Below are 21,767 nucleotides of genomic sequence, written 5' to 3'. Positions count from 1 at the left end.
TTCATCATCGCTTCTACGATGTGTTTAGTGAAAACCTTATTTTTTTCATAAGTATTGGGTGAATTTAACATGGATTACAACAAGGAAATACACTCAATTAAAGAACAACTATCATACTTAAAATCCTTGAAATCCAAAAGAGTGGGCACATCGCTATTTAAAGTTTTTACCTTTCCAAACCCACTTTTATCAATTTTTTCGTTAAGATTTTCACCCTCCGAATAATGGGGACCCCCTCTAGGTAAAGTTGAGTCTTATTTAGTCCCCTTTTATCAAGTTTAATATTACTAAACAAAGATTCAATGGGTGTAACACCAATCATTTTAATATCTTCAGCATTACTACGATAAAAACCGGGCGGAATCGCTTTTTCTAAGAATTCTCGCTTGGCCCCCAACCTAGCGGTTCTTTCTTTACATTCATCCATGGAGACGTAAAGAGCTTTAATTTATTCATTAATATCAAGCTTGGGTGTCAAAAGTTTAGTTTTAAGATCTTCCACATCATGAACGATTATGTCCATGCTCTTGGACATATCATCAAGTTTACTCAATTTTTCTTCTATCGTAGTGTTGAAAACTTTTTGAGAATTAATAAATTATTTGATATTACTTTCAAGATCAGAGGGCATCCTACTATTATTATAAGGATTACCATAGGATTTTCCATAATTATTAGAGAAATTTCTAGGAAACGGCCTAGGATTAAAATTACCTCTATAAGCATTACTATTGAAATTGTTTCTCGAGACAAAATTCACATCTACGGGATCATTATTTTGCTCAATCAAAGTAGACAATGGCACATCACTGGGATCAATATGAGCGCTTTTACTAGCAACCATTTTCATAAGCGCATCTACTTTATCACTCAAAGTACTAATTTCTTCAAAAGAATTCACTTTTTTACTAGTAGGAGTTCTTTCAGTATGCCATTGTGAATAATTTTCCATAATATTATCAAGAAATTAGATAGCTTCTCCCAATGTAATTTCCATAAAAGTATCACCCACGGCAGAATCTCAAAGTTTTCTAGAAACAGAGTTCAATCCCGCATAAAAAAATTGTATGATCATCCAAAAACTTAAATCATGAGTATGGCAATTTCTTAAAATTAATTTCGTCCTCTCCCAAGATTGGGCCACATGTTCAGCTCAAGTTGTTTAAAATTCATAATTTGATTTCTGAGCGAGATAATTTTCATGGGAGGAAAATACTTGGCAATAAAAGCATCTTTACACCTATCCTAAGAATCAATATTATTTCATGGCAAGAATGAAAACCAAGTTTTAGCGCGATCTCACAATGAGAACGGGAATAATTTTAATTTGACAATATCATTATCCACATCTTTTTTTTCTTTGACATAACACACAATTCAATGGAAGTGTTAAGATGCGATGCGACATCCTCATTAGGACTAGCAGAAAATTGTTCTTTCATAACAAGATTTAGCAAAGCGATATTTATATCACAAGACTCTGCACTAGCGGCGGAAGGAGCAATTGGGGTACTAACAAAATCATTATTATTAGTATTTAAAAAATCACACAATTTTGTATTTTCTTGAGACATCGCAACAAGGCAAACAAGATAACAAGCAAACAAAAAGGCAAACACGACAAAGGCAAACAGAAAATATTTTTGTATTTTTGTAAAAATGTTTTAGAAGTGGGGGAGATGAAAATGAGAGGCAAATGACAAATAATGTAAACGCAAGGAGATGAAAGTTTATGTGTAGGTACTTGATAGATGTTGATGATATCTCCCCGGCAACGGCGCCAGAAATTCTTCCTGCTACTTGTCAGCTGCGTTGGGATTTCCCCGAAGAGGAGAGGATGATGCAGTACCGTAGAGATAAGTATTTCCCTTAGTTAAGAACCAAGATTACCAATCAAGTAGGAGAACCAAGCAACACCTCATTAGCAGTACCTGCACACAAAATAACAAATACTTGCACCCAACACGAACAAAGGGTTGTCAATCTCAGTGGTTATTTGCAAAGATGAAATCTTATAATGGTAGATAGATAAATAAAACGCAAAATGAAATAAAGTAAAGAAAAATTGCAGCAAGGTATTTTTGTATTTTAATATATGATAAAAGTATACCGGAGGCCATAGTTTTCACTAGAGGCTTCTCTCTTGGAAATAGCATACGATGGGTAAACAAACTACTATTGGGCAATTGTTAGAAAAGCGAATAATCATGACGATATCCAAGGCACTAATCATGTATATAGGCATTACGTCCGAAACAAGTAGACGGACTCTTGCTTGCATCTACTACTATTAATCCACACATCGATCGCTATCCACCATGCATCTATAATATTAAGTTCATAAAGAATGGAGTAACGCCTTAAGCAAGATGACATCATGTAGACAAAGTAAACTCACGCATAAATAAACCCCATCCTTTTATCCTTAATGGCAACAATACAAATATGTGTCTTGTCCCTTTCTGTCATCGGGATATAGATCACTGCAAGATTGAACCCATCATAAAGCACCTCTCCCATTGCAAGAAAAATCAATCTAGTTGGCCAAACCAAATCAATAGATCGAAGAGAAATACAAAGCTACAATAATCATGCATAAAAGAGTTAAGAGAAGACTCCATTGATATGTCTCCAACGTATCTATAATTTATGAAGTATTCATGCCATGTTTACAACAATTTTAGATGGTTTTGGTATGATTTGATTAGAACTAAACCGGACTGACGTGTTTTCAGTAGAAGTATTGTGTGTCGTTTTTTATGCAGAAATAAAAGTTATCGGAATGGACTGAAAATTTATGGTGATTTTTTATGGACCAAAAGAGACCCCTGAAGCAGCGAAGCTAGGCCAGGAAGTGACTAAGGAGGCCACAAGCCTAGGGGCGTGCCCCCCGGCTTCTGGGCCCCTCGGGCACCCCCTTGACATGATACCGACACCAAAAAAATTCTATAAATACCAAAACTCCCGAAAAGAACCCTAGATGAGAAGTTTCGCCGTCGCAAGCCTTCGAAGCCACAAAAAACCAATCGGGACCCCGTTCCAGCACCTTGCCGAAGGGGAAAATCATCACCGGAGGCCATCTTCATCATCCCGGCGGTCTCCATGATGAGGAGGGAGTAGTTCACCCTCGGGGCTGAGGGTATGTACTCATGTCGCTTGAACTATGTCGGTATTTCCTCAAAGAGGAAGGGATGATGCAGCACAACTGTGATAGGTATTTCCCTCAGTTATGAAACCAAGGTATCAATCTAGTAGGAGAACCAAGCAACACTATGTAAACGGTACCTGCACACAAAGAACAAATACTTGCAACCCGACGCTTATGAGGGGTTGTCAATCCCTCTTCCGGGTAACGACGTAGGAAATTGGCAAGTTGACGGGATAAAATTGTGATAGATTGGATAAGTAGATCTCGAGTAAATGCGAAATAAAAGATGCAAAGAAAACATTTTGCGGGGAAATAATAGTAGTGATTTAATAGTAGAGATCTTTTTTAGGTTAGTGGTTATTAATTATTAATTAATTGTATATATCTTTTAAAATTAGTAACTAATTAATTAATAATACTAATTAATACTCCCTTCGTTTTCTAAATATTTGTCTTTCTAAACATTTCAAATGGTTACAACATATGGATGTATGTAGACATATTTTTAATGTAGATTCACTCATTTTGCTTCGTATATAGTCACTTTTTAAAATGTCTAGAAAGACAAATGTTTAGGAACGGAGGGGATAGTAGTGATTTAATAGTAGAGATATCCTTGTTGGGCCCCGCATCAGGCATCAGTCATCACCAGCATCGGTTGGTTCCGCTCTGGGCTCACAATCTTCCGGACCCCGGACACAGAGAAGGAAACACACAAAAATAGCGAAGGAAGATATATCTAGCCAGTCCTCCGTCCGTAGTAGTACCAGGACTGTGCCACGATACACAATGATTTGATAGATGTTGGGGGCTACGCAAAAAGAGAAAACATATTCAGAAAATCTTAAATGTAAGATTTGATTTAGTAAAATCTCTCCCCTCGCCCCCGCCCGTACCTTTTGCGCTCGGCTGCTGCCAATTCTTTCCATTCCTCCCCACTCGCCGCCTACATATAGGTGCTCCTCCCCTCGGAACCCCTCGTCCTCTCGTAGTCGCGTATCTCCACCTCCACTCCACCGCACCGCACCGCACCATCAGAAGTAAGCGGCCGGCCGGGCGGTGCAAGGATAGTCGCAGACACGCGCGCACACAGACACGGTGTGACAGCAATTGCCTCCGGCGATGTCCGTTTCCTGGCCGGCGCCGTCGACGTGCGCGGCCGCCGGGGCCCTGCTGGCCGCCGCGTGGCTGCTGTGCTTCAGGCTGCTCCCGGCCGTGGCGAGGCCGAGGAGGCGGGCGATGAAGACGGGGGCGCAGCTCCCTCCCGGCAGCTTCGGGTGGCCGGTCGTCGGCGAGACGCTGGACTTCGTCTCCTGCTCCTACTCCCCGCGCCCCGAGGCGTTCGTCGACAAGCGCCGCCTCCGGTGAGTGAAATTAAGCCGTCTCTTTTCCCTGGCGCAGCACAGTGGCGGCACGCGTGCGCGTGGCACCATCCGTCCACCCATCGATGCCATGGCATGGCATGGCATGGCAGCGCGCGCGCATGCACGTGCGTGGTACTGTACTGACGCGGACCGTGGGCGCGTGCATGCAGGTACGGCAGCGCGGTGTTCCGGTCGCACCTGTTCGGGTCGGCGACGGTGGTGACGGCGGACGCGGAGGTGAACCGGTTCGTGCTGCAGAGCGACGCGCGGTCGTTCGTGCCGTGGTACCCGCGGTCGCTGACGGAGCTCATGGGCAAGTCCTCCATCCTCGTCATCAACGGCGGCCTGCAGCGGCGCGTCCACGGCCTCGTCGGCGCCTTCTTCAAGTCGCCGCAGCTCAAGGCGCAGGTCACCGCCGACATGCAGCGCCTCCTCGCCCCGGCGCTCGCCTCCTGGCGCCACCAGGGCCCCGGCGCCCGCCTCCGCATCCAGGACCACGCCAAGACGGTACGTCCCCCTGCCTACACACCATGTCCCTCCATCCATCCATTTTCTCATCTCATCGTACCACCGCCTCCCGATCGGTCGATTGATAGCTCGATTTGTAGCACGACGGCGAGGGCGAGCGAGTCTAGGCTCTAGGTAGGACGACGTGTGCGTACGTGCGTCAGAGAGGAAGGAAAGAAAGAATCGGGATGGATTGGATTGGATTACTACAAGTAGCGGTCGTATGGCGCGCGCACCGGCGTGCACACGTGCGGGCGCCGTGTCACCACATGGAAGGGGAAGCCCGGCCCGAAAGGGGGTGGGGTCTCTCTCTTTCCTCTCCTCGCCATGCCTGTGCCGTGCGTGTGCGTGTGCTAGAGATAGAGAGAGAGAGGAGGGGAGGGGAGGGGGGGTTGGGAGACTGTGACTGTGCGGGTGCGGTATCTTAATGAGATTGTGGGGAGTCCGCTGCTGGTGCCTGCCCTGCCCTGTGTTTCTCCTCCCCATTCAATTCCGCCCCCCCCCCCCTCCCTACCCTCGTGTGGGGCCCACACGCAGGATTTGATTATCACTATTACCAGCGGGCAAAAGAAAACAGTAAAAGAAATCATCTCTCCTCGCAAGAGATGTACTAGGGATACGTACTGGTGTGAAGGAGTACTTGTTATACCGTGGGGTGATTTTTTTAAATAAAAAAACACACCTGTTATAGAGGTTCATGGTACTTTTTCTGTAAAAGAATATAAGATCGTTTAGATCACTATAGATAGGGAGTAAAAACATCTTAAAACCCTAACTTATCTATTAGCTGGAGTCGAGGCACCAGGATTTACCCTACCCACCCGCCACCAGCCACCGGAACGGCAGACGTAAGGGAGGCGAATCCACAGACTCACCGGCGGAGATCAAGGGGAGTAAGACTTTCCCTAGTCACCCTGCGAGGGGGAAAAGAAACTTGCAACTTGCATGTGGTGAATTTGAGCTCCATGTCGAAATTTTGCGCCGAATTCACTGCATTTCAAGCAAAATCTTTTTTTAGATGATTTCAAGCAAAATCATGACGAGGAGGCACCTTGAAATTTTACATGAAAACGATTTAGGAGTACTACCGGAGGGACATGAATGAATGAATGAATGAATGATGAATGTGGTGTGTGCGTGTTGCAGATTGTGTTCCAGATCCTGGTGCGGGGTCTGATCGGGCTGGAGGCAGGCCCAGAGATGCAGCAGCTCAAGCAGCAATTCCAGGAATTTATTGTCGGACTCATGTCCCTTCCCATTAAGCTGCCAGGGACTAGGCTCTACAGATCCCTCCAGGTACGTACGTCCTACGCTCTTTTATTTCACTCCATCACCATCCATCCTCATCCATGCATGCAACACCCACACGCTGCAACTGTCTCCCCCGCCCCATGCATCTCATCTGCCAATATGGCAGCGAAACCAAAGGCATCAATGTCACAAGGCCACCATCGTTGTTCCTTCTGCTCACCTCTCTCTCTCTCTCTCTCTCTGGTGCGCCCGTGCGTGCAGGCCAAGAAGAGGATGGCCAGGGTGATTCAGAGGATCATACAGGAGAAGAGGAGGAGGAGGGCCCTCGACGGGCCGCCGAGGGACGCCATCGACGTGCTCATGGGCGCCGGCAGCGAGGAGCTCACCGACGAGCTCATATCCGACAACATGATCGACTTCATGATCCCCGCCGAGGACTCCGTGCCGGTGCTCATCACGCTCGCCGTCAAGTTCCTCAGCGAGTGCCCCCTCGCCCTGCAACAGCTCGAGGTACCTACCCTACTAAAACTCCATCTCACTTCCCATACTCCTACTTAGTTTCTATCAGCATTCTGGTCAGCCGGAGCCAGAGCCCGACTGATTAATCTGCACAAATTAAAAGCAACAGTTATAACATCTGAATGTGTATGAACATTGCAACCTGCCAATTCAAGCCAGACATGTTCAACTCATCTGTGTCTCGACCAAAACCTGTTTATAATTATGAGAGCCTGCATACCACAGAAGAATTTTTTAGATCGTTATCATGACATAAAGGATCGTGCCAACCTTGGTCCATGCCTTTCTTGTTGGCATCTAAGTGACGTGAGGATTAACTATTGTTGTTTACACTACCTATGTGCCTAAAAAAGTGCACTATCCATTAACAATGTGAGTGAGTGTGTGTGGGCTAGCATGCAACAAGACATGCACACACACTCACATTGTTAATGGATAATGTCAGCTACACACACATCCCATCGAAATTGGCCACCACCTTCAACTCAAGTGCTTAGCATCATGAGATGTGGCATCTAACTCGGTCGATTCATCAGTCACATTGTTACTTACTCTATGCCGTCGCTTTGCTTTAGAGTTTGGACACTGTCATGCCACCTAATCCTTGTCACATAGCTTTTGACACCTGATGGCATGATGGCAAGTGCTAATTTGTCCAGCTAGTGCAACCAAAATATCTACTCATGTGCCACTGTTAAGTAACTTCCACCCTATGAAAAACTATGTTGCACAGAACAACATTATTGGTAAATCAAACCAATCACTATTGTTGTTTCTGAAGTAGTACATGTATGTTTCTGAGATACAGTTTCATCAGTTGGTGAAATAGAAGGGCTGTGAACATTCCCTAGCTAGGATGTAGTACATCCTATTGCGCAAGCAGCAGAAGCAGCAGCAGCATCATGCCATTCACTAGTTTCCATTTACAGCGCTACAGTGCGTAGAAATTACTCGTGTGTCGACTCTGTTTCTGTCTTTGATGCCATGTGAGCAATGAACTCATTCAAGCCTCGGCGGGCCAGGTACTGTTAGGGAACATGCCTAGCTAGGTAGCGGCAGCTATCTCGATTTTCCTGCGGTAGAAAAAGGAACTGAACTTTTGATTTCGGTAACCATTTTATGCGACAATGATTGGTGACACATTTTGGCGATTCCAGGAGGAGAACATGGAGCTCAAGATGAGGAAAACCGACCTGGGTGAAACCTTGCAATGGACTGACTACATGTCCTTGTCATTCACGCAGCATGTAAGAAATACTATCAAGATCAGCACCTTGATTTACGTAATATCTTGGTTTCTATCCTACCAACAACTGGATTTACATAACATTTTGGGGGTGCATGTGTAGGTGATAACGGAGACGCTGCGAGTTGGGAACATCATCAGCGGGATCATGCGCAAGGCGGTCCGCGACGTCGAGGTGAAGGGGCATCTCATCCCCAAAGGATGGCGCGTGTTCATGTACTTCCGGTCGGTCCACCTCGACGACATGCTCTACGAGGACCCCTGCAAGTTCAATCCATGGAGGTGGAAGGTGAGGACGAGCCCCACATTCGGTAGAGATGTTGATCCAATTGCTACTCCTTTAGGCAGCACCAACATGATAGAGGGGTTCGATGAGTGGGTCTTGTGGGACTCCTGGCATGTGGGTTTTTTCTCATGTCTATATATCAGAAAATGATGAAAAATGGTGGGGTATTACTATACTTGTGGAGCTTTATATGATTGCCATTTGATTTTTTTGGGAAACCTAAGAATGTGTTTATCGGTCTGAAAAAATACAATGTGTGTGGATCAACAGGAGAAGGACATGAGCACTAGCAGCTTCACCCCTTTTGGTGGTGGGTTGAGGCTGTGCCCGGGCCTGGATCTGGCCAGGCTGGAAGCTTCCATCTTTCTCCACCACTTGGTCACCAGCTTCAGGTATGTAACTATGCATGCATGGATCACTCTCATCGCTCCCGTTCTCGTTCTCACCCGTGCATGCAAACATCACACCACCTGGCCTGCCTGCCAGCGACTCTCCGGTCCTTCATCGTTCGTTGCACGAATGATCTCCAGACTCACTCAGACAGACTTGCATGTCTCTCATCTCCCCATCACATCACTTGAGCCTAGCACGTAGCTTTGCTTTCTTTGCCACTCTAATGCACATGTGTGAATATATGTAGGACACATGTATACAATGCCCTAGTAATAGAAGTAGTGGTACGAAGAGATATTTTACCTGCACAACTAGTGTCATGAATCTACAACCTCACCACCCTGGCGACTTGGCCAAGCCATTCTTTTGCTCGAAACCGAATGTCGGGTAACACTATGTCTGGCTGTGTGTGCATCTCAGTTATGCAGGGGCCGGGTGTAATGCGTCCATTTATCAAAAACACTACATTCCCCCCTTTCAAAGATTGAAATTACGCCGCGCATTCTTCGTCGAAAATACTGTATGTAGTACTACGTGCATTGACGTGGGATGGATCGACCACCGGGGTCGCCAATAATTTGGGAAGGGAGGGAGGTTCGGATCTTCAATCTATGCCGGTACAGGCAGATGAATCCCTAGCTAGGGAGGACCAGGCCGAGAGAACGGACCCCTACACTACCCTACACCGACGGACCCTGCCTATATGGGTTGGGCTTTGCGTCGAGGGGGGGTCCGTTCCGTTGGCGCGTGGGGCCACACGTGCGACGCGGCCGGCCACCAACAAGTACTCGCCGCCGACTCCTACCACGCGTAGTGCAGTACGTACTCGCTATCACGCTATGCTTTAGGGCTAGGCCCCCTCAAAGAAAAAATGCTATAGGGCTAGGCTAGGCTAGGCTAGGCGTGAGACCGAGCAGAACGGCACGCCGGCCGCACGTGTGTACACGAGCATATAGTCGTCGTCGTCGTCGTCGTCGTATGAGCAGCATCATTCGTTCATGGCCGGTGCGTGCTGGTAGCTGTGTACGCGTGCGTGCGGCGTCGGCACGACCCCCACCAGCACGTGCGAGGGGGGGCACCCACCCTTGTGCCTGCCGCTGCGGCGCCGGCATCCACACGTGCCACTCGTCGGCGGCCGCCGCCGCACAGTGCCCGCACGCACGCTTCGGCCGGTCGGCGTAGTAGGTAGTAGGCCGATAGTGGTGGTGCTCCAGTGGGGCGGCGGTATGATCCAAAGTCGGTCCAAGCGCACCTGGTGTACGGGCACGCCATCGGTCTATGTCTATCGGCCTGTGGAGCACTCCTACGTACGTATACTGTAGTACGTAGTGGAAAAGTTGGGCGACATGCATGTAATGTGATGGTCAAAAAAATGGGCTCGACCGGGTGGATCAGACGGATGGCATGCTTCGTGTCTGCTCCGGTCCGGGTCGTGATTGAGCTCGGCTGCATGCCTGCATGAAACCCAATAAAATATGCGCGCGCATGCGCCTCGCGCTTTGACCGGCGCGCCAGGGCATGGCGCCGCTGCATGGCAGCATGGCTGTTTTTGTTTCTTTGCATCTGTAGCACCACGACCACAACAATAGCCCTTTCATTACGTTTTTCACCTTGCCCAGTACGTAGTGCCCATCAAGATTTGCACATATTTTTTACACCCCTATAACCTATTGCATGGTACTAGTATATGCGAGTGGGCACTGCACCGCACGCTAGTTATTATCAATAAAATGTTGAGATGCATGGATGCGCATCGAGATCGTGTGGCTGACGGCGAGATGAGATCCACCACATATATGTCCGTATGATGTATCGTTTGTTGCCTGACAATGACAATGACAATGACGTTGGATTGGAATGGATGGATGCAGGTGGGTGGCCGAGGAGGACCACATCGTCAACTTCCCCACCGTGCGCCTCAAGGGAGGCATGCCCATCAGGGTCACCGCCAAGGACTAGCCGCCTGTCAGCCGGATCCTTCAAGCAACTCAGCTCAGCAGTCAAGTTAAACGTGCACGTATACATATGGGTTGAATGCTACCACAACTCCACACGCATGGTGTGGTATCTTCCATCGCAAGGTTGAAGGGTCCTTCAGGAAGCTAGCTAGGCAGGCAGGCAGGCAACATCTGATCTGAGCACATAGGTATGGCCGTACGGGCAAAGTATGTATGAGTGTTGTAGGGGAGGGTTAATTAGCCGAGAAGTAGCCGTGGGGTGGATGCAACCTGGTCGCTGTAACAGGGTGAAGCAATATATAGCCGAGGAGGACTCCTGAATCTCCGATCGATGACGCTGTTATAGTAGTATAAGCAATATATATATATAGCAACTTAAAGCAAAGTTCGGAATAGATCTCTGTACGTACTACTCCATCCATTCCAAATTACTTGTCTTAAAAATGAATAAAAATGGATGTTTTTGTGACAAGTAATTCCGAACGAGGAGAGAGTAGACCGTCTGGTCTGCTTCATCAACTGAAATGCTAGGTGGTGTGAGTGAATGCGATGGCAACGCAATGAACCGGGCTGATGGGACTTCGGCTGCTGCAAAGCTGGGGCTGCGCCTGCTTTGCTTTGGGGCGGCGAAGAGGGGGAGAGGGGAGTACATACGGCCTAGAGAGAGAAGTCCAACATGGGGACGATGGATGGATGGATGGATGGATAGATAGTGTGAGCTCAGCTTTGTTGCGATCCTGCAAATTTTCAGCTGCAGCTGCAAAGAGACGCTGTCACATCCGCTGCAAGAAAGGGCAAAGGAGCTGCATCCTTTTGGGGGATGCCAAGCATAAACACTGCTGTAGAAGTATTATAGTACTCTTTCGGTAAAGAAATACAAGAGCGTTTAGATCAGTATAAAGCAGTGATCTAAATGCTCTTATATTTCTTTATAGAGGGAATAGTAGACAGTAGCATCCCAAGATCAGAGGTTTCTTCCTTTCAGTACTTGTCCTCTCGTGTTTCCATTATGTAAGCTAGGAGTAGGTTTCTATGAAGCATGCTAGAGAGTAACCGAGGGTTTGTTTGCAACGCGAGCCATTTCTCGCGATCGCGAAGAAGCTCCACCCAGCGTCCTAAGAGGGGTCCTCCCTCTAGGCCAAGGTGTCCCGAGCGTGGTCGGATCACCAGCAGCTACGCCGATCTAACACCACTATCTTCTAGCTCGGCTGGCCTCTGCTGCAGCTTCCTGACCGGTGTGCCCGGCAGCGACTAATGAGACGGGCTTTGGGGAGCACGAGAGGCAGAGCATGTGCATGGGCACAAGCTGTCTCTGTCGGGCACAATGATGATGATCTAGGAGTATATACTGTACTTAGATAAACTTGCCGACCTGAGGTAACTTGAAGCGTTATTTAGCAACACAAAAGCTGTAGCACGGACCACAACAAGAACAAGCAGAGGCCTGCTGAATGAACAAACACATGCCCCGCAAGTTGCATACTCGTCCGCGACGACCATTCCGCGACATAGATATGCAGTCACACACAAGACATGCCACATGGACGCCATAATGCTAACGCAAAGTGAAATGGCAGACTACAAAGGTTCAGAGACACTGATCTAAGACCATGAGCTGAAATAAGTGGGAATCCACATGCTATTACTAATCAGGAATCAATCAACTGGGATAACACAAACTGAACTAAAAAAACATTGTGGGAGCTCGCGGCGATTATTTTAGATAATAAGGCCAGTAAGGTTTCCATGGTTCTAGCTGGTACCATGGACTCCACATTCAGTATTTGACCAGAAACTTCATACTGAAACTCCAACTTCAATCATGACCGGAACTTGTCATGTTCTGTTTTCAAACAGTGGCGACTTAATGTAAATACTGATAATGAAATACAAGTCACCGAAGAGAACTTGTAATGCAGATAGCACCCAACAAACTTTGAGGCCCGAGGACTAATAGACAGACTGTGCAGATGTACTAAGAACATGTATAGCAGGAACAACAGATTTTCAATGTAGAAATGGCGATAAGATACACTCATCAAGGCACTGGTACAAACTGCAAAGTAACAGTGGACCCGACTGCAACAAAGAGAGTCTCTTCGTAGAAACAAAATCCGGTTTTCAGGCATCATGATATATAACTCCAAATGACAGATGTAGTATATTAGACATGCAACAGCAGCAAGGACCACAAATCAATTTGTTCTGGCAGATCTTATATTTACCATAAGATCTTGGACCAGTACAGCAAAAGCTGGTGGGAAGCTGAGGATGGTACTCACAAAGATGTGGATATATCAGCGGCAACCACTAGAGGGAAGCACTGCCCAGCAGGGTCATTAACTTCACACTGCAATTTTCATGTAGGGGCATTGACTTGTCATGGCACTCCATGCAAAATCTAAGCAAAAGAACACTATGGGACAACATTCTGACATAGATGTTTCTTACATCGTGTGCAGAACTTTTAACTCAGTTATGGTGTCAAAAGTATCCTATGTCGGGCAAACAGCAAATCAGTACACCTATCATTCCCATCTAGTTCGAACAATGCTTATGACCACAACCTTATGAAGGAAAGCTGTGACCATACGATCTACATTTATCGTGACATGGTGAGAGGGGGAAAAAATCCCACTGTACCGATCGGAAGAAACCCCATTCTAGGTTCCAGCTGACAACCATAACAGCTATTTCTCATTAGTGATGCTAGTACCACAAGAGGAAAAGAAACAGAAGAGGAACTGCACAAAACTAATGATGCATTGATATTCAGTATTACGGACCCAACGTAGGTGAGTGCGGTATTATGGAAATAAATTACGCCATGTATTGACATTGATGGGACCAAAATATGAGTTTTGCTGTCACTCAGCAAAACTGACAACTGAACTATTTTCTACTGAAACTGCATGATTGTGACACATTTCTAGCTATTAGACAGAATGGGTGAACAGGTTTCAGTCAACACAACATGGTATCCAAAGTAAATAAATCCACTTTTACCGGACACTAGCCAAAAGATCTAGTGAGCCAGAAATACATGATCATCCACAAAGAAAGCTCAAATACCGCTCTTTGCAACAACTGATATTTTAATGTCAGCTCCATGAACGACCACCTCCATGCCCCCTGTATCTATCACGATGACCTGCGAAATGCAATAATAATCAGACCCAACTCAACAAAATGGCTTTCAACAATCTCTTGGGGTAAACAAAATAATGGGTGCAGAACAAAGAATCAGCGGATCTGTATATCTTGAAAAAAAAAGCAATCCAACAGAAAACTTACCCAAAGAAGGAGGTGGTGCACCACGGCCCATATTAGCTAATTCAGGGCTGACCTTTTGCCCAGCTTCAACTAAAATGCTAATAAGATCCTTGGCAAATCTGGCGTTAGCAGCCGTGAAAAAGCTGTAGGCTGTCCCTGTTGCTCCAGCTCTGCCAGTTCGACCAATGCGATGGACATAATCCTCCAGAGACCCCGGAAAGTCATAGTTAATGACATACTTGACATCCTTAACATCTGTTTTCAAGATATACAGAACACATGTTAATCTCCCTGTGTTACATAATTTATAACTTATTGTTTCCGAGGGAATTTCTGTATACCTAAGCCTCGAGCAGCAACGTCAGTAGCTGTCATAATAGGGCTTTTCCCCGACTTGAATTCAGAAAGAACCCAATCTCTTTCAGCTTGGCTCTTGTCACCATGGATAGACAGAGCAGGCCAACCATCCATTCGAAGCTGTCTGGTGATCTGATCGCATCCTTTCTTGGTGTCCATGAATATTAAAATTCGGCTGCCATCCATTATATCCTCCAGTAGATTGACCAACCTTTATGTCACAATGGTTCAGTATTAAGGCGCTGAATTAGCATTTTGAGTACATATTATGTAATTGAAAATGAAACAGAATCCTACTTGTTATACTTCTGACTCTCAGATAATATCTCTACATGCTGAGAAATAGCATGATTAGCTTTCAGTTCTTCAGAACCAATTATAACCTGCATCACGCCAAATTAAAATTTGCTGAAATGCAACACATAAAGTCGAATACTAGTAGTATGTAAGAAATCCGCTAGCACAACGAACTGTGGGTACAATGTTCACCTTGTATGGATCAAAAAGGAAAGTCCTTGCTAGCAGCTCAACTTCCTTTGGCCAGGTAGCACTCCAGTAAAGAGTTTGTCGATCTGGACGAATCTGAAGCAGGATATAATCTTTTGACATCATTTTTTAGACTTGCCAAGTTTCAGTGAAGCCAATACTAATATTGATGGGTAATGGATAATAACTATATGGTGGATAAATGATTTGACAACCTCATCATAATAACTCAATTTATAGCGAAAATGACAATGTGCAAGTCAAAAAGGCACACATCAAATGGAGAAGATCAGAACATTGATTTGCACGTACATTCAGGATTTTTACCCTTAAATGCAATAAATCGTGTGGTAGGAAAAGGAAGAGGCTTACCTGAGACACAATTTTCTTAATCTGAGGTTCAAAACCCATGTCTAGCATTCGATCTGCCTCGTCTAAAACAAGGTATGTGACCCTCCGCAAATTTGTGTGATGTGATTCGATCATATCAATTAGTCTTCCTGGCGTGGCTATAATAATTTCAACACCTAACACAAGAACAATCGGACTATCACCAGCCATGTAAAGAACCAATAAAAACCAACACAAATAGCAAGTAACTAAATCAGTTGAGTATAGACAAACAGAAAATCCTTTCAAACAGGCACATGCAGTCATGCACACATGAGTGAGTGAGGGGGGAGGGGGGAGAACCTTTTTGAAGATCACGAACTTGAGGACCTTTTGGGACACCACCATATATGCATGTGCTTTTTATCTTTGATGATGCACCAAATTTTGTTGTCTCCTGCTGTATCTGGACAGCAAGTTCACGTGTAGGGGCTAACACAAGAACAATCGGACCATCACCAGGAGCTTGAATAACAAAGAATGTATCAGCCTTTCAGATTATTATTATCCAGAATGATTCCAGGAAAGTAAATCAAGAAATATAAGCACCATATTCGCACCTAGAATAGGCTGAGCATTAACATGAACAATGGCAGGTAAAAGGTAAGCAAGTGTTTTTCCAGATCCTGTTTCAGCAATGCCAATAAGATCACGCCCCTTCAGTGCCATTGGCCAACCTTGTGACTGGATAGGGGTAGGTTCTGTAAAGCCAGCTTTTGTGATTTCTTGCAACACGTAGTCTGCAAAAAAGAAATGAAGGACCTTAGGCAAGCAAGTGGAAACAGAGGCTGTGAGATGATAAAGCTAAGGAAGCATAAACAAAATAATAATCATGTATCTACGAATAGCAACATTTTTCTTAAACAAACAGCACAGTTTTATACATAAAGAATATAAATTTAAGAACAAAGGTGGAGGAAAACAAAGGCAGACGCCAAAGGGTATCATAATATGGTGCTACAATTTCTCCAGATGCATGAGCTTTCTGATTATAATGTGATGCAATGTGAGGACTAGGAAACTCCTAGTTGGTAAAAAAGTACAGTAATAAATATACTTTTACCACTTTGTTTTCAGTTCATAGAACACATACTATGCATCAAGTATCTTCAAAGCATGAAAATAAAAATCTAAACTTCTGGCAATAAGTGCAGTGACTGGCACACGCAAGAGCAGGATAACCAGTGCTATTATGCCCTAATATCCTATTGTTGATTACTCACATATGTAGGAAAAATGGGAGAGCTAACTAGCTAAAATTTGTGATTCAATGAGAATCACTGCTTCACAGGGCAGGCCTTTTCCCAATCAGCTAACAGGACCAACTCAGCCCAGTGACATGAGGGTATTTGCTAGAATTACATATAGGTGCATCAATATTATGCTTTTTGAGTGTGGTATGATAGAAACAGAGCATCATGTGATACAAGGAGGCACATGGCCAAATGAAGACGTTCCTGTTATTCGATTTTAAGCAATTCAACACAGATGCTAACGAGAACTTATCCTACTCCCTGCTGATTCTATCAAATTTGTGCGCCTGAAAGCCTGAAACACAACAGTAGCGCACGGGGAGAGAAGGAGCTACGAAGAACGCCATGGCCTAACCTGGGAAGCCGACGTCGCGGAAGTCGCGCACCGGCTTGGGCACGTCGTTGCCCTCGACGGTGATCTCCCGGCGGCGGCGGTAGGCCTCGACCTCCTGCGCCGTCATGCCGGCCACCGCGGGAACCTCCACGTAGAAGTTCTTCTCGAACCGCGGCAGCCCGTCCAGCTCCGCCGCGGCCGCCGCGGCGGCAGCATCCGGCTTTCCCGACGGCGCGAACGCCCTCGTCCCGCCACCGAACGCCCCCTCACTGCCAACACGGGCAGAATTGGTAACCAACCGGACCTAGAATCAGGATTACTAGGGCTGCTGTTAGGCTTAGGGTTTGGAGCGGAGCGGGTTACCTGCGGCGGTCGCGGTAGGAGCTGGGGTCCGCCGCACGGCCGTCGAAGCGGCTCATGGCGGCGGTCGCCGGCGGCAGCTAGGGTTTAGCGGCCGGCGGTGGGGGGCTCGGCTCCGGTGAGGGTGCGCCGAGGCGGTGGAGGGCTCGATTCGGCAGGCCGAGGAATTCTAGAAGAAGCAAGCAAAGCTGATGGCGGCGGCGGCGCGGCGGAGGCGATTCGAATTGGAAGTGAAGCGGAGGCGGCGAAGTTCAACAGGCGAGCTCCGCGTGCGTGCGGCATTCGGGTAGAGTGCTCGAGCTTCTGCCCTCGTAGGCGTATCTCTCAGAAATGCACAACCCGAGTTATGAAACGTCTTTCCATGTCTAACGAAAGCGTAAACAGGAAATGGCTGCACTGCCAGGTGGGGCCCTTCGGGCCGCGAACGGAGGAAGAGGGGAAATATCCACGGCGGGAGACTGTTTATCCATTTGCATCCTCGACGGCGCGAGAGTTTTTGCCTGCGGCGACGATGGCCACCGTCGCGGCGACCATGGCGGCGCCGACGCGCCACCGCCAGTTCCGCGTGCGCGCCGCCTGGGACATGAACCCGGGCGCCGCCACCGTCGCCGTGCCGAAGCCTTCAAAGGCCAAGCCCAAGCCCGCCCTGGGGCAGTCGCCGGCGACGGCGACCACCCCGGCGCGCGCGCCCCCTCCCACGCACGCCGAACTCTTCGCGCGCAGCAGCGAGGGCCAAGGTATCTGTCTGTCCTCCCTCAGCTCTGCCATCCCGGCCATTTGCTCCACGTTCTAATCCCCTGAAGCTCTGGCAGCATATGCTGTCAGTGAACAACTGGAGGCAGTTGGTATCAGGCAATTACATACAGAACTGGTCATCGAGAACTTGACGAAAACTAGTTCCATATCGCTGTGCCTGCTCTAGTTTTAGGGCCGTGTAGTTACTACTACACTATTTAGCCAGAGAAGTTTGTAATTCTGTCAATTGATTGTTGGTTGCTTCGTATTAGCAAAGAAGAGCACATACATGGGGTTTGAGAAGTGGTGGTTGCCGCCCGCGCCAGAGGTGAAGAAGCCCCGTTCACTCTACAACGCGGCATCGCTGGCATACTTGGGGGACTGCATATATGAAGTGAGAATTGGTCATTTTGTTCTTTGGTCTTCATGCATTTTACAGTTACTGTTATGTAGTTACTATATTACATGTAGCTCAACATAGCTGTCCCTTTTGACCTTCATTTGCTCTGGGTTTACTATATGATGTTCCTGACGGTGCTGAGACAATGTGTACTAGTTTTCAACTCCAAGCTTGTTTGTTGTGAGAGAGATCTGACTCTTGCTCTTTGTGATACAGCTCTATGCTCGGAGACACTTCTTCTTTCCTCCACTGAGCATCAATGAATACAATAAGCGTGTGATGGATGTTGTGAAATGTGAATCACAGGTCTGATATGGCTCTTCTTTATCCTCTGATCAAACAGCTTACATAGACTAAATGCTTCAGTATGGTATGTTCGTTGATTGTGATGTAGAATTTATCTTTATCATCTATGTTTATCTATTGTATCATAGCCTTCATATTAACATTTTCCGCACATATCAATAGGTTTTGTCTCCTAATGTTGTTTCAATTACTGCTATTTTAATGGCTGTAGTTCAATTTCTGAAGAGCACTCGTTTTGTTTGCCTTTTCTCCCTTCTGTTTGCTGCATATAAGAGAGTGCTTTGAAGCATCACAATGTCAGGCATATTTTCACATCAATTGTCATTTGTTTCCTTCCTTCAGGATCTGCTGCTGAACAAACTCCTGGGAGAGGATTTTCTAACTGAAGAAGAAAGGTAAATCTATGTTAATCTACCTTTCTTCTTCCGTCTTCGATATGTGTCTTGTACCTACTTGTTTCATAATATGATACATGCAGCTTTCTTGCATATTCTCGAAGAAAAAAAGTAAAGCTATGTTTCTAGCATTTTACTGCCTACTACTCCCTCCGTTCCGAATTACTTGTCTTGGATTTGTCTAGATACGGATGTATCTAGACTCATTTTAGTGCTAGATACCTCCGTATCTAGACAAATCCAAGACAAGTAATTCGGAACGGAGGGAGTAGGAAACACTATGCACTAGCCTCTATAAACATGCTTGAACTTCCATGCGGTGTTAGTGCATCAGTATTTAGGACGTATGAATTCATCTTCCTAGAGTTGCCTTTGTACTGCACCACGTTTCTTTTCTCTGCATTATATAGAATATGAACAAATGTAGTATTGTTTGATGCTTTCTCATCTGTCTAGTACCTGTGACCTGTGAGTTACTTAGATAATCATGTTCTGTAGGGACATACTTCGTTGGGGAAGGAACATCGTTAGCAGCAAAACTCGTACAAGAAAACGGGCAGGAATTGCAGTGTACAATCGAGCATCTTCACTTGAAACACTGGTTTGTTCTACAACTAACAGTCATGTTCACCAAATATCCTGACTTTTTTCCCTCACAACTAAAGAATTGTGGATCTCTCTCTTCTGTTATAAGTTGCAATGTTTCTTTACTAACTATAAGTTGCAGTGTGGTGTCCTCAATTGTAAAGACTAATCCTCACATTGTTTCTTAGAGGACTAAATTCTCACATTGTTGGTGATGTTACTGCTATTAGATCGGATATCTTTACCTCACGAATTTCAAGCGCTTGGAGCAAATGATGTTCCAGTTAGGATTCACAAGTGGTGCTTCGTCACAGAATATTGCAGATGAGCTGCGCTCAAGCTTCCAGTAAACATCCTTTATTTGTGCTCCTCTGGTTCCGGTTTTTAATCTGCGTCTGTGCTTACTAATGAATGTTTCTGCCAGGAAAACAACATCAACTTCTGTACAATCTCAGCAACCTGCAAAGCGATGAGCAGTTTCAGTATGTAATGAACTGAACCGGAGTTTCTTTGATGACGCAGCGACTGATACAAGCACGCGTCACTTGCAGCACACGTGTTCCAAAAGTTAAGACTTAAAAGAAAAATGAGTGAATGTTGTTTGCGTGTAGGCAAGATCGAGTTAGTTGAGGAACATATATGATCGTGCATACTGGAGGCCGTGCAAGAGGCTGATGGTTATGATCAGAAGATTGTGGCACATCGAGGTCATGATGATTCTGATCTGAAGATTGTGGCACATTAAGGTCATGAGCACAATTGAGACCCAAGCTTTGTGTGGATTCCGTGTAAGATGTGAGATCTATGGAATGAATTGATGTTGAATGCTGATATAATCTCAGTTTATTCTAGGGTATATTTCCCATTCTTTTTTTGACCGCAAATAGACTTTATTTCTCAAATAATAGACATGTCATTTACAAGCAGATGAGAAATAAAATCAGGGATCTAATCATCCCAAGAACTAGAGGATCTAGTAGTAGAAGAGTTTTTTGCTAATTCATCTGCCACCTAATTGGCCTCTCTATAGCAATGTTTGAAGGATATGGAAGCAAAGTCCATCATAAGCTGTTTACACTCTGTGATGATAGCTACCTTCGGGCCTAAATAATCATCAACTTGGTCCATAGAGTCCATTGCGAAGAAACAATCTGATTCAATTTCTATATTGTTGCATCCAATGTGAGTTGCCAAGCATATCCCGTTTCTAATGGCAGTTAGCTCAGCTAAGTCAACTCCATTGATGTTTGGAACAAACCAACTTGCTGCAGCAATGAAATCACCCCGGTTGTCCCGAGCCACTACACCACAAGCACCTGATGGGTATATTTCCCATTCTTCTTAAGAGCATCTCAGCCGCCCAACACGCCGCATGCTAAAAAACACTTTCCCGTGCGCCCTTCGCCTGGTTTTGTGCGGCCGGCAGCGCTGGCTCCAACAGTCACGCTAAAATGCAGCGCATGTGCCGCTTCAGCAGCGCGCAAAAAATGCAGCACGCGTGACTCGCCGGGGCATTGCCATATATTGCATCGTCGGCCGTCGACTCAACGAGTGAGCTCGCCGGCACTTCGGTAGCCGCCGCGCCCGTCACACACCCTGCAAGCTTCTTCATCCTCGCCTTCGAGTTGCCGGAGCCGTCCGCCGCCTTGTTCTTCTTCGCGGATGTCTTGCCCTTCTTCGGTCGCGCCGCATTGGGGAGCTTCGAGGGGGGGGGGGCGGCACGGGGCGGCGCCGGCGCGACGCCACCCGCCGTCGAGGTCAACCGCGACGGCATGAAGCAGCCGCGCGCGAGGCCGATGCTCGGAGGAGCTCCAGCGGAGGCGAGTCCAACGCTCCCCGCGCTAGGGTTTGCGGCGGCGGTGGAGGGGTCGCGGCTGTAGGATGGGGTGAGCGCGGTGCCGGCGCGTGCGTCCATCGGGTCAAGTTCGCCGACACCGGCGCGTGCGGGGCGAAGGTGGCGGGGAGGAAAGAGTGCGGCGCGAGCGCTCGTGTGTGTCACGCGTGGAAGCGGGCGCCTCAAATACACAACACGAGTTGGCGATTCGGACCGCGCGCCCAACTCCGTATGCCGCGCGCGCGGTTATTGCATGCCCGCTGGAGCCACTCTATCGGTTGCGCGCGCGGAAGCAGGCGCCTCAAATACACAGCACGAGTTGGCGATTCGGACATCGCGCCCAACTCCGTATGCCGCGCGCGCGCGGTTATTGCGTGCCCGCTGGAG

General features: G+C 46.7%; 3 protein-coding genes across 4 annotated transcripts; 2 read left to right on the top strand and 1 right to left on the bottom strand.

Annotated features, from left to right (window-relative positions):
- The first annotated feature begins 4,109 nt into the window (after nt 1-4,109).
- Nucleotides 4,110-11,067, top strand: LOC125527162 (cytochrome P450 90D2-like). Its single transcript, XM_048691724.2, has 8 exons — nt 4,110-4,512; nt 4,683-5,019; nt 6,166-6,315; nt 6,532-6,780; nt 7,947-8,036; nt 8,139-8,324; nt 8,592-8,713; nt 10,586-11,067. Exons 1-8 carry the CDS (start codon nt 4,271-4,273, stop codon nt 10,671-10,673), a joined length of 1,464 nt encoding a protein of 487 aa, XP_048547681.1. The 5' UTR covers nt 4,110-4,270; the 3' UTR covers nt 10,674-11,067.
- A 2,350-nt stretch (nt 11,068-13,417) lies between these two features.
- Nucleotides 13,418-17,437, bottom strand: RH20 (DEA(D/H)-box RNA helicase family protein). Its single transcript, XM_048706105.2, has 10 exons — nt 17,129-17,437; nt 16,787-17,034; nt 15,739-15,918; nt 15,482-15,643; nt 15,161-15,315; nt 14,792-14,884; nt 14,600-14,685; nt 14,287-14,513; nt 13,967-14,200; nt 13,418-13,823 (listed from the first exon to the last, which is right to left on the bottom strand). Exons 1-10 carry the CDS (start codon nt 17,182-17,184, stop codon nt 13,774-13,776), a joined length of 1,491 nt encoding a protein of 496 aa, XP_048562062.2. The 5' UTR covers nt 17,185-17,437; the 3' UTR covers nt 13,418-13,773.
- Nucleotides 17,438-17,569: 132 nt separating this feature from the next.
- LOC125527163 (uncharacterized) lies at nt 17,570-20,414 on the top strand. Of its 2 annotated transcripts, XM_048706107.2 has the most exons (7): nt 17,570-17,862; nt 18,133-18,254; nt 18,477-18,566; nt 18,909-18,961; nt 19,460-19,562; nt 19,777-19,892; nt 19,971-20,414. In XM_048706107.2, exons 1-7 carry the CDS (start codon nt 17,637-17,639, stop codon nt 20,017-20,019), a joined length of 759 nt encoding a protein of 252 aa, XP_048562064.2. In that variant the 5' UTR covers nt 17,570-17,636; the 3' UTR covers nt 20,020-20,414. The 2 variants fall into 2 exon arrangements, with proteins under 2 accessions (XP_048562064.2, XP_087402520.1); XM_087546394.1 differs by lacking the exon at nt 19,971-20,414 and having other exon boundaries at nt 19,735-19,857.
- Nucleotides 20,415-21,767: the final 1,353 nt, after the last annotated feature.

The sequence above is a fragment of the Triticum urartu genome, chromosome 3A (assembly GCF_056163025.1).
Source record: "Triticum urartu cultivar PI428250 chromosome 3A, HENAU_Tu73, whole genome shotgun sequence".
NCBI classification, from domain to species: Eukaryota; Viridiplantae; Streptophyta; class Magnoliopsida; order Poales; family Poaceae; genus Triticum; species Triticum urartu.
This window is presented reverse-complemented; position numbering and strand designations above follow the sequence as displayed.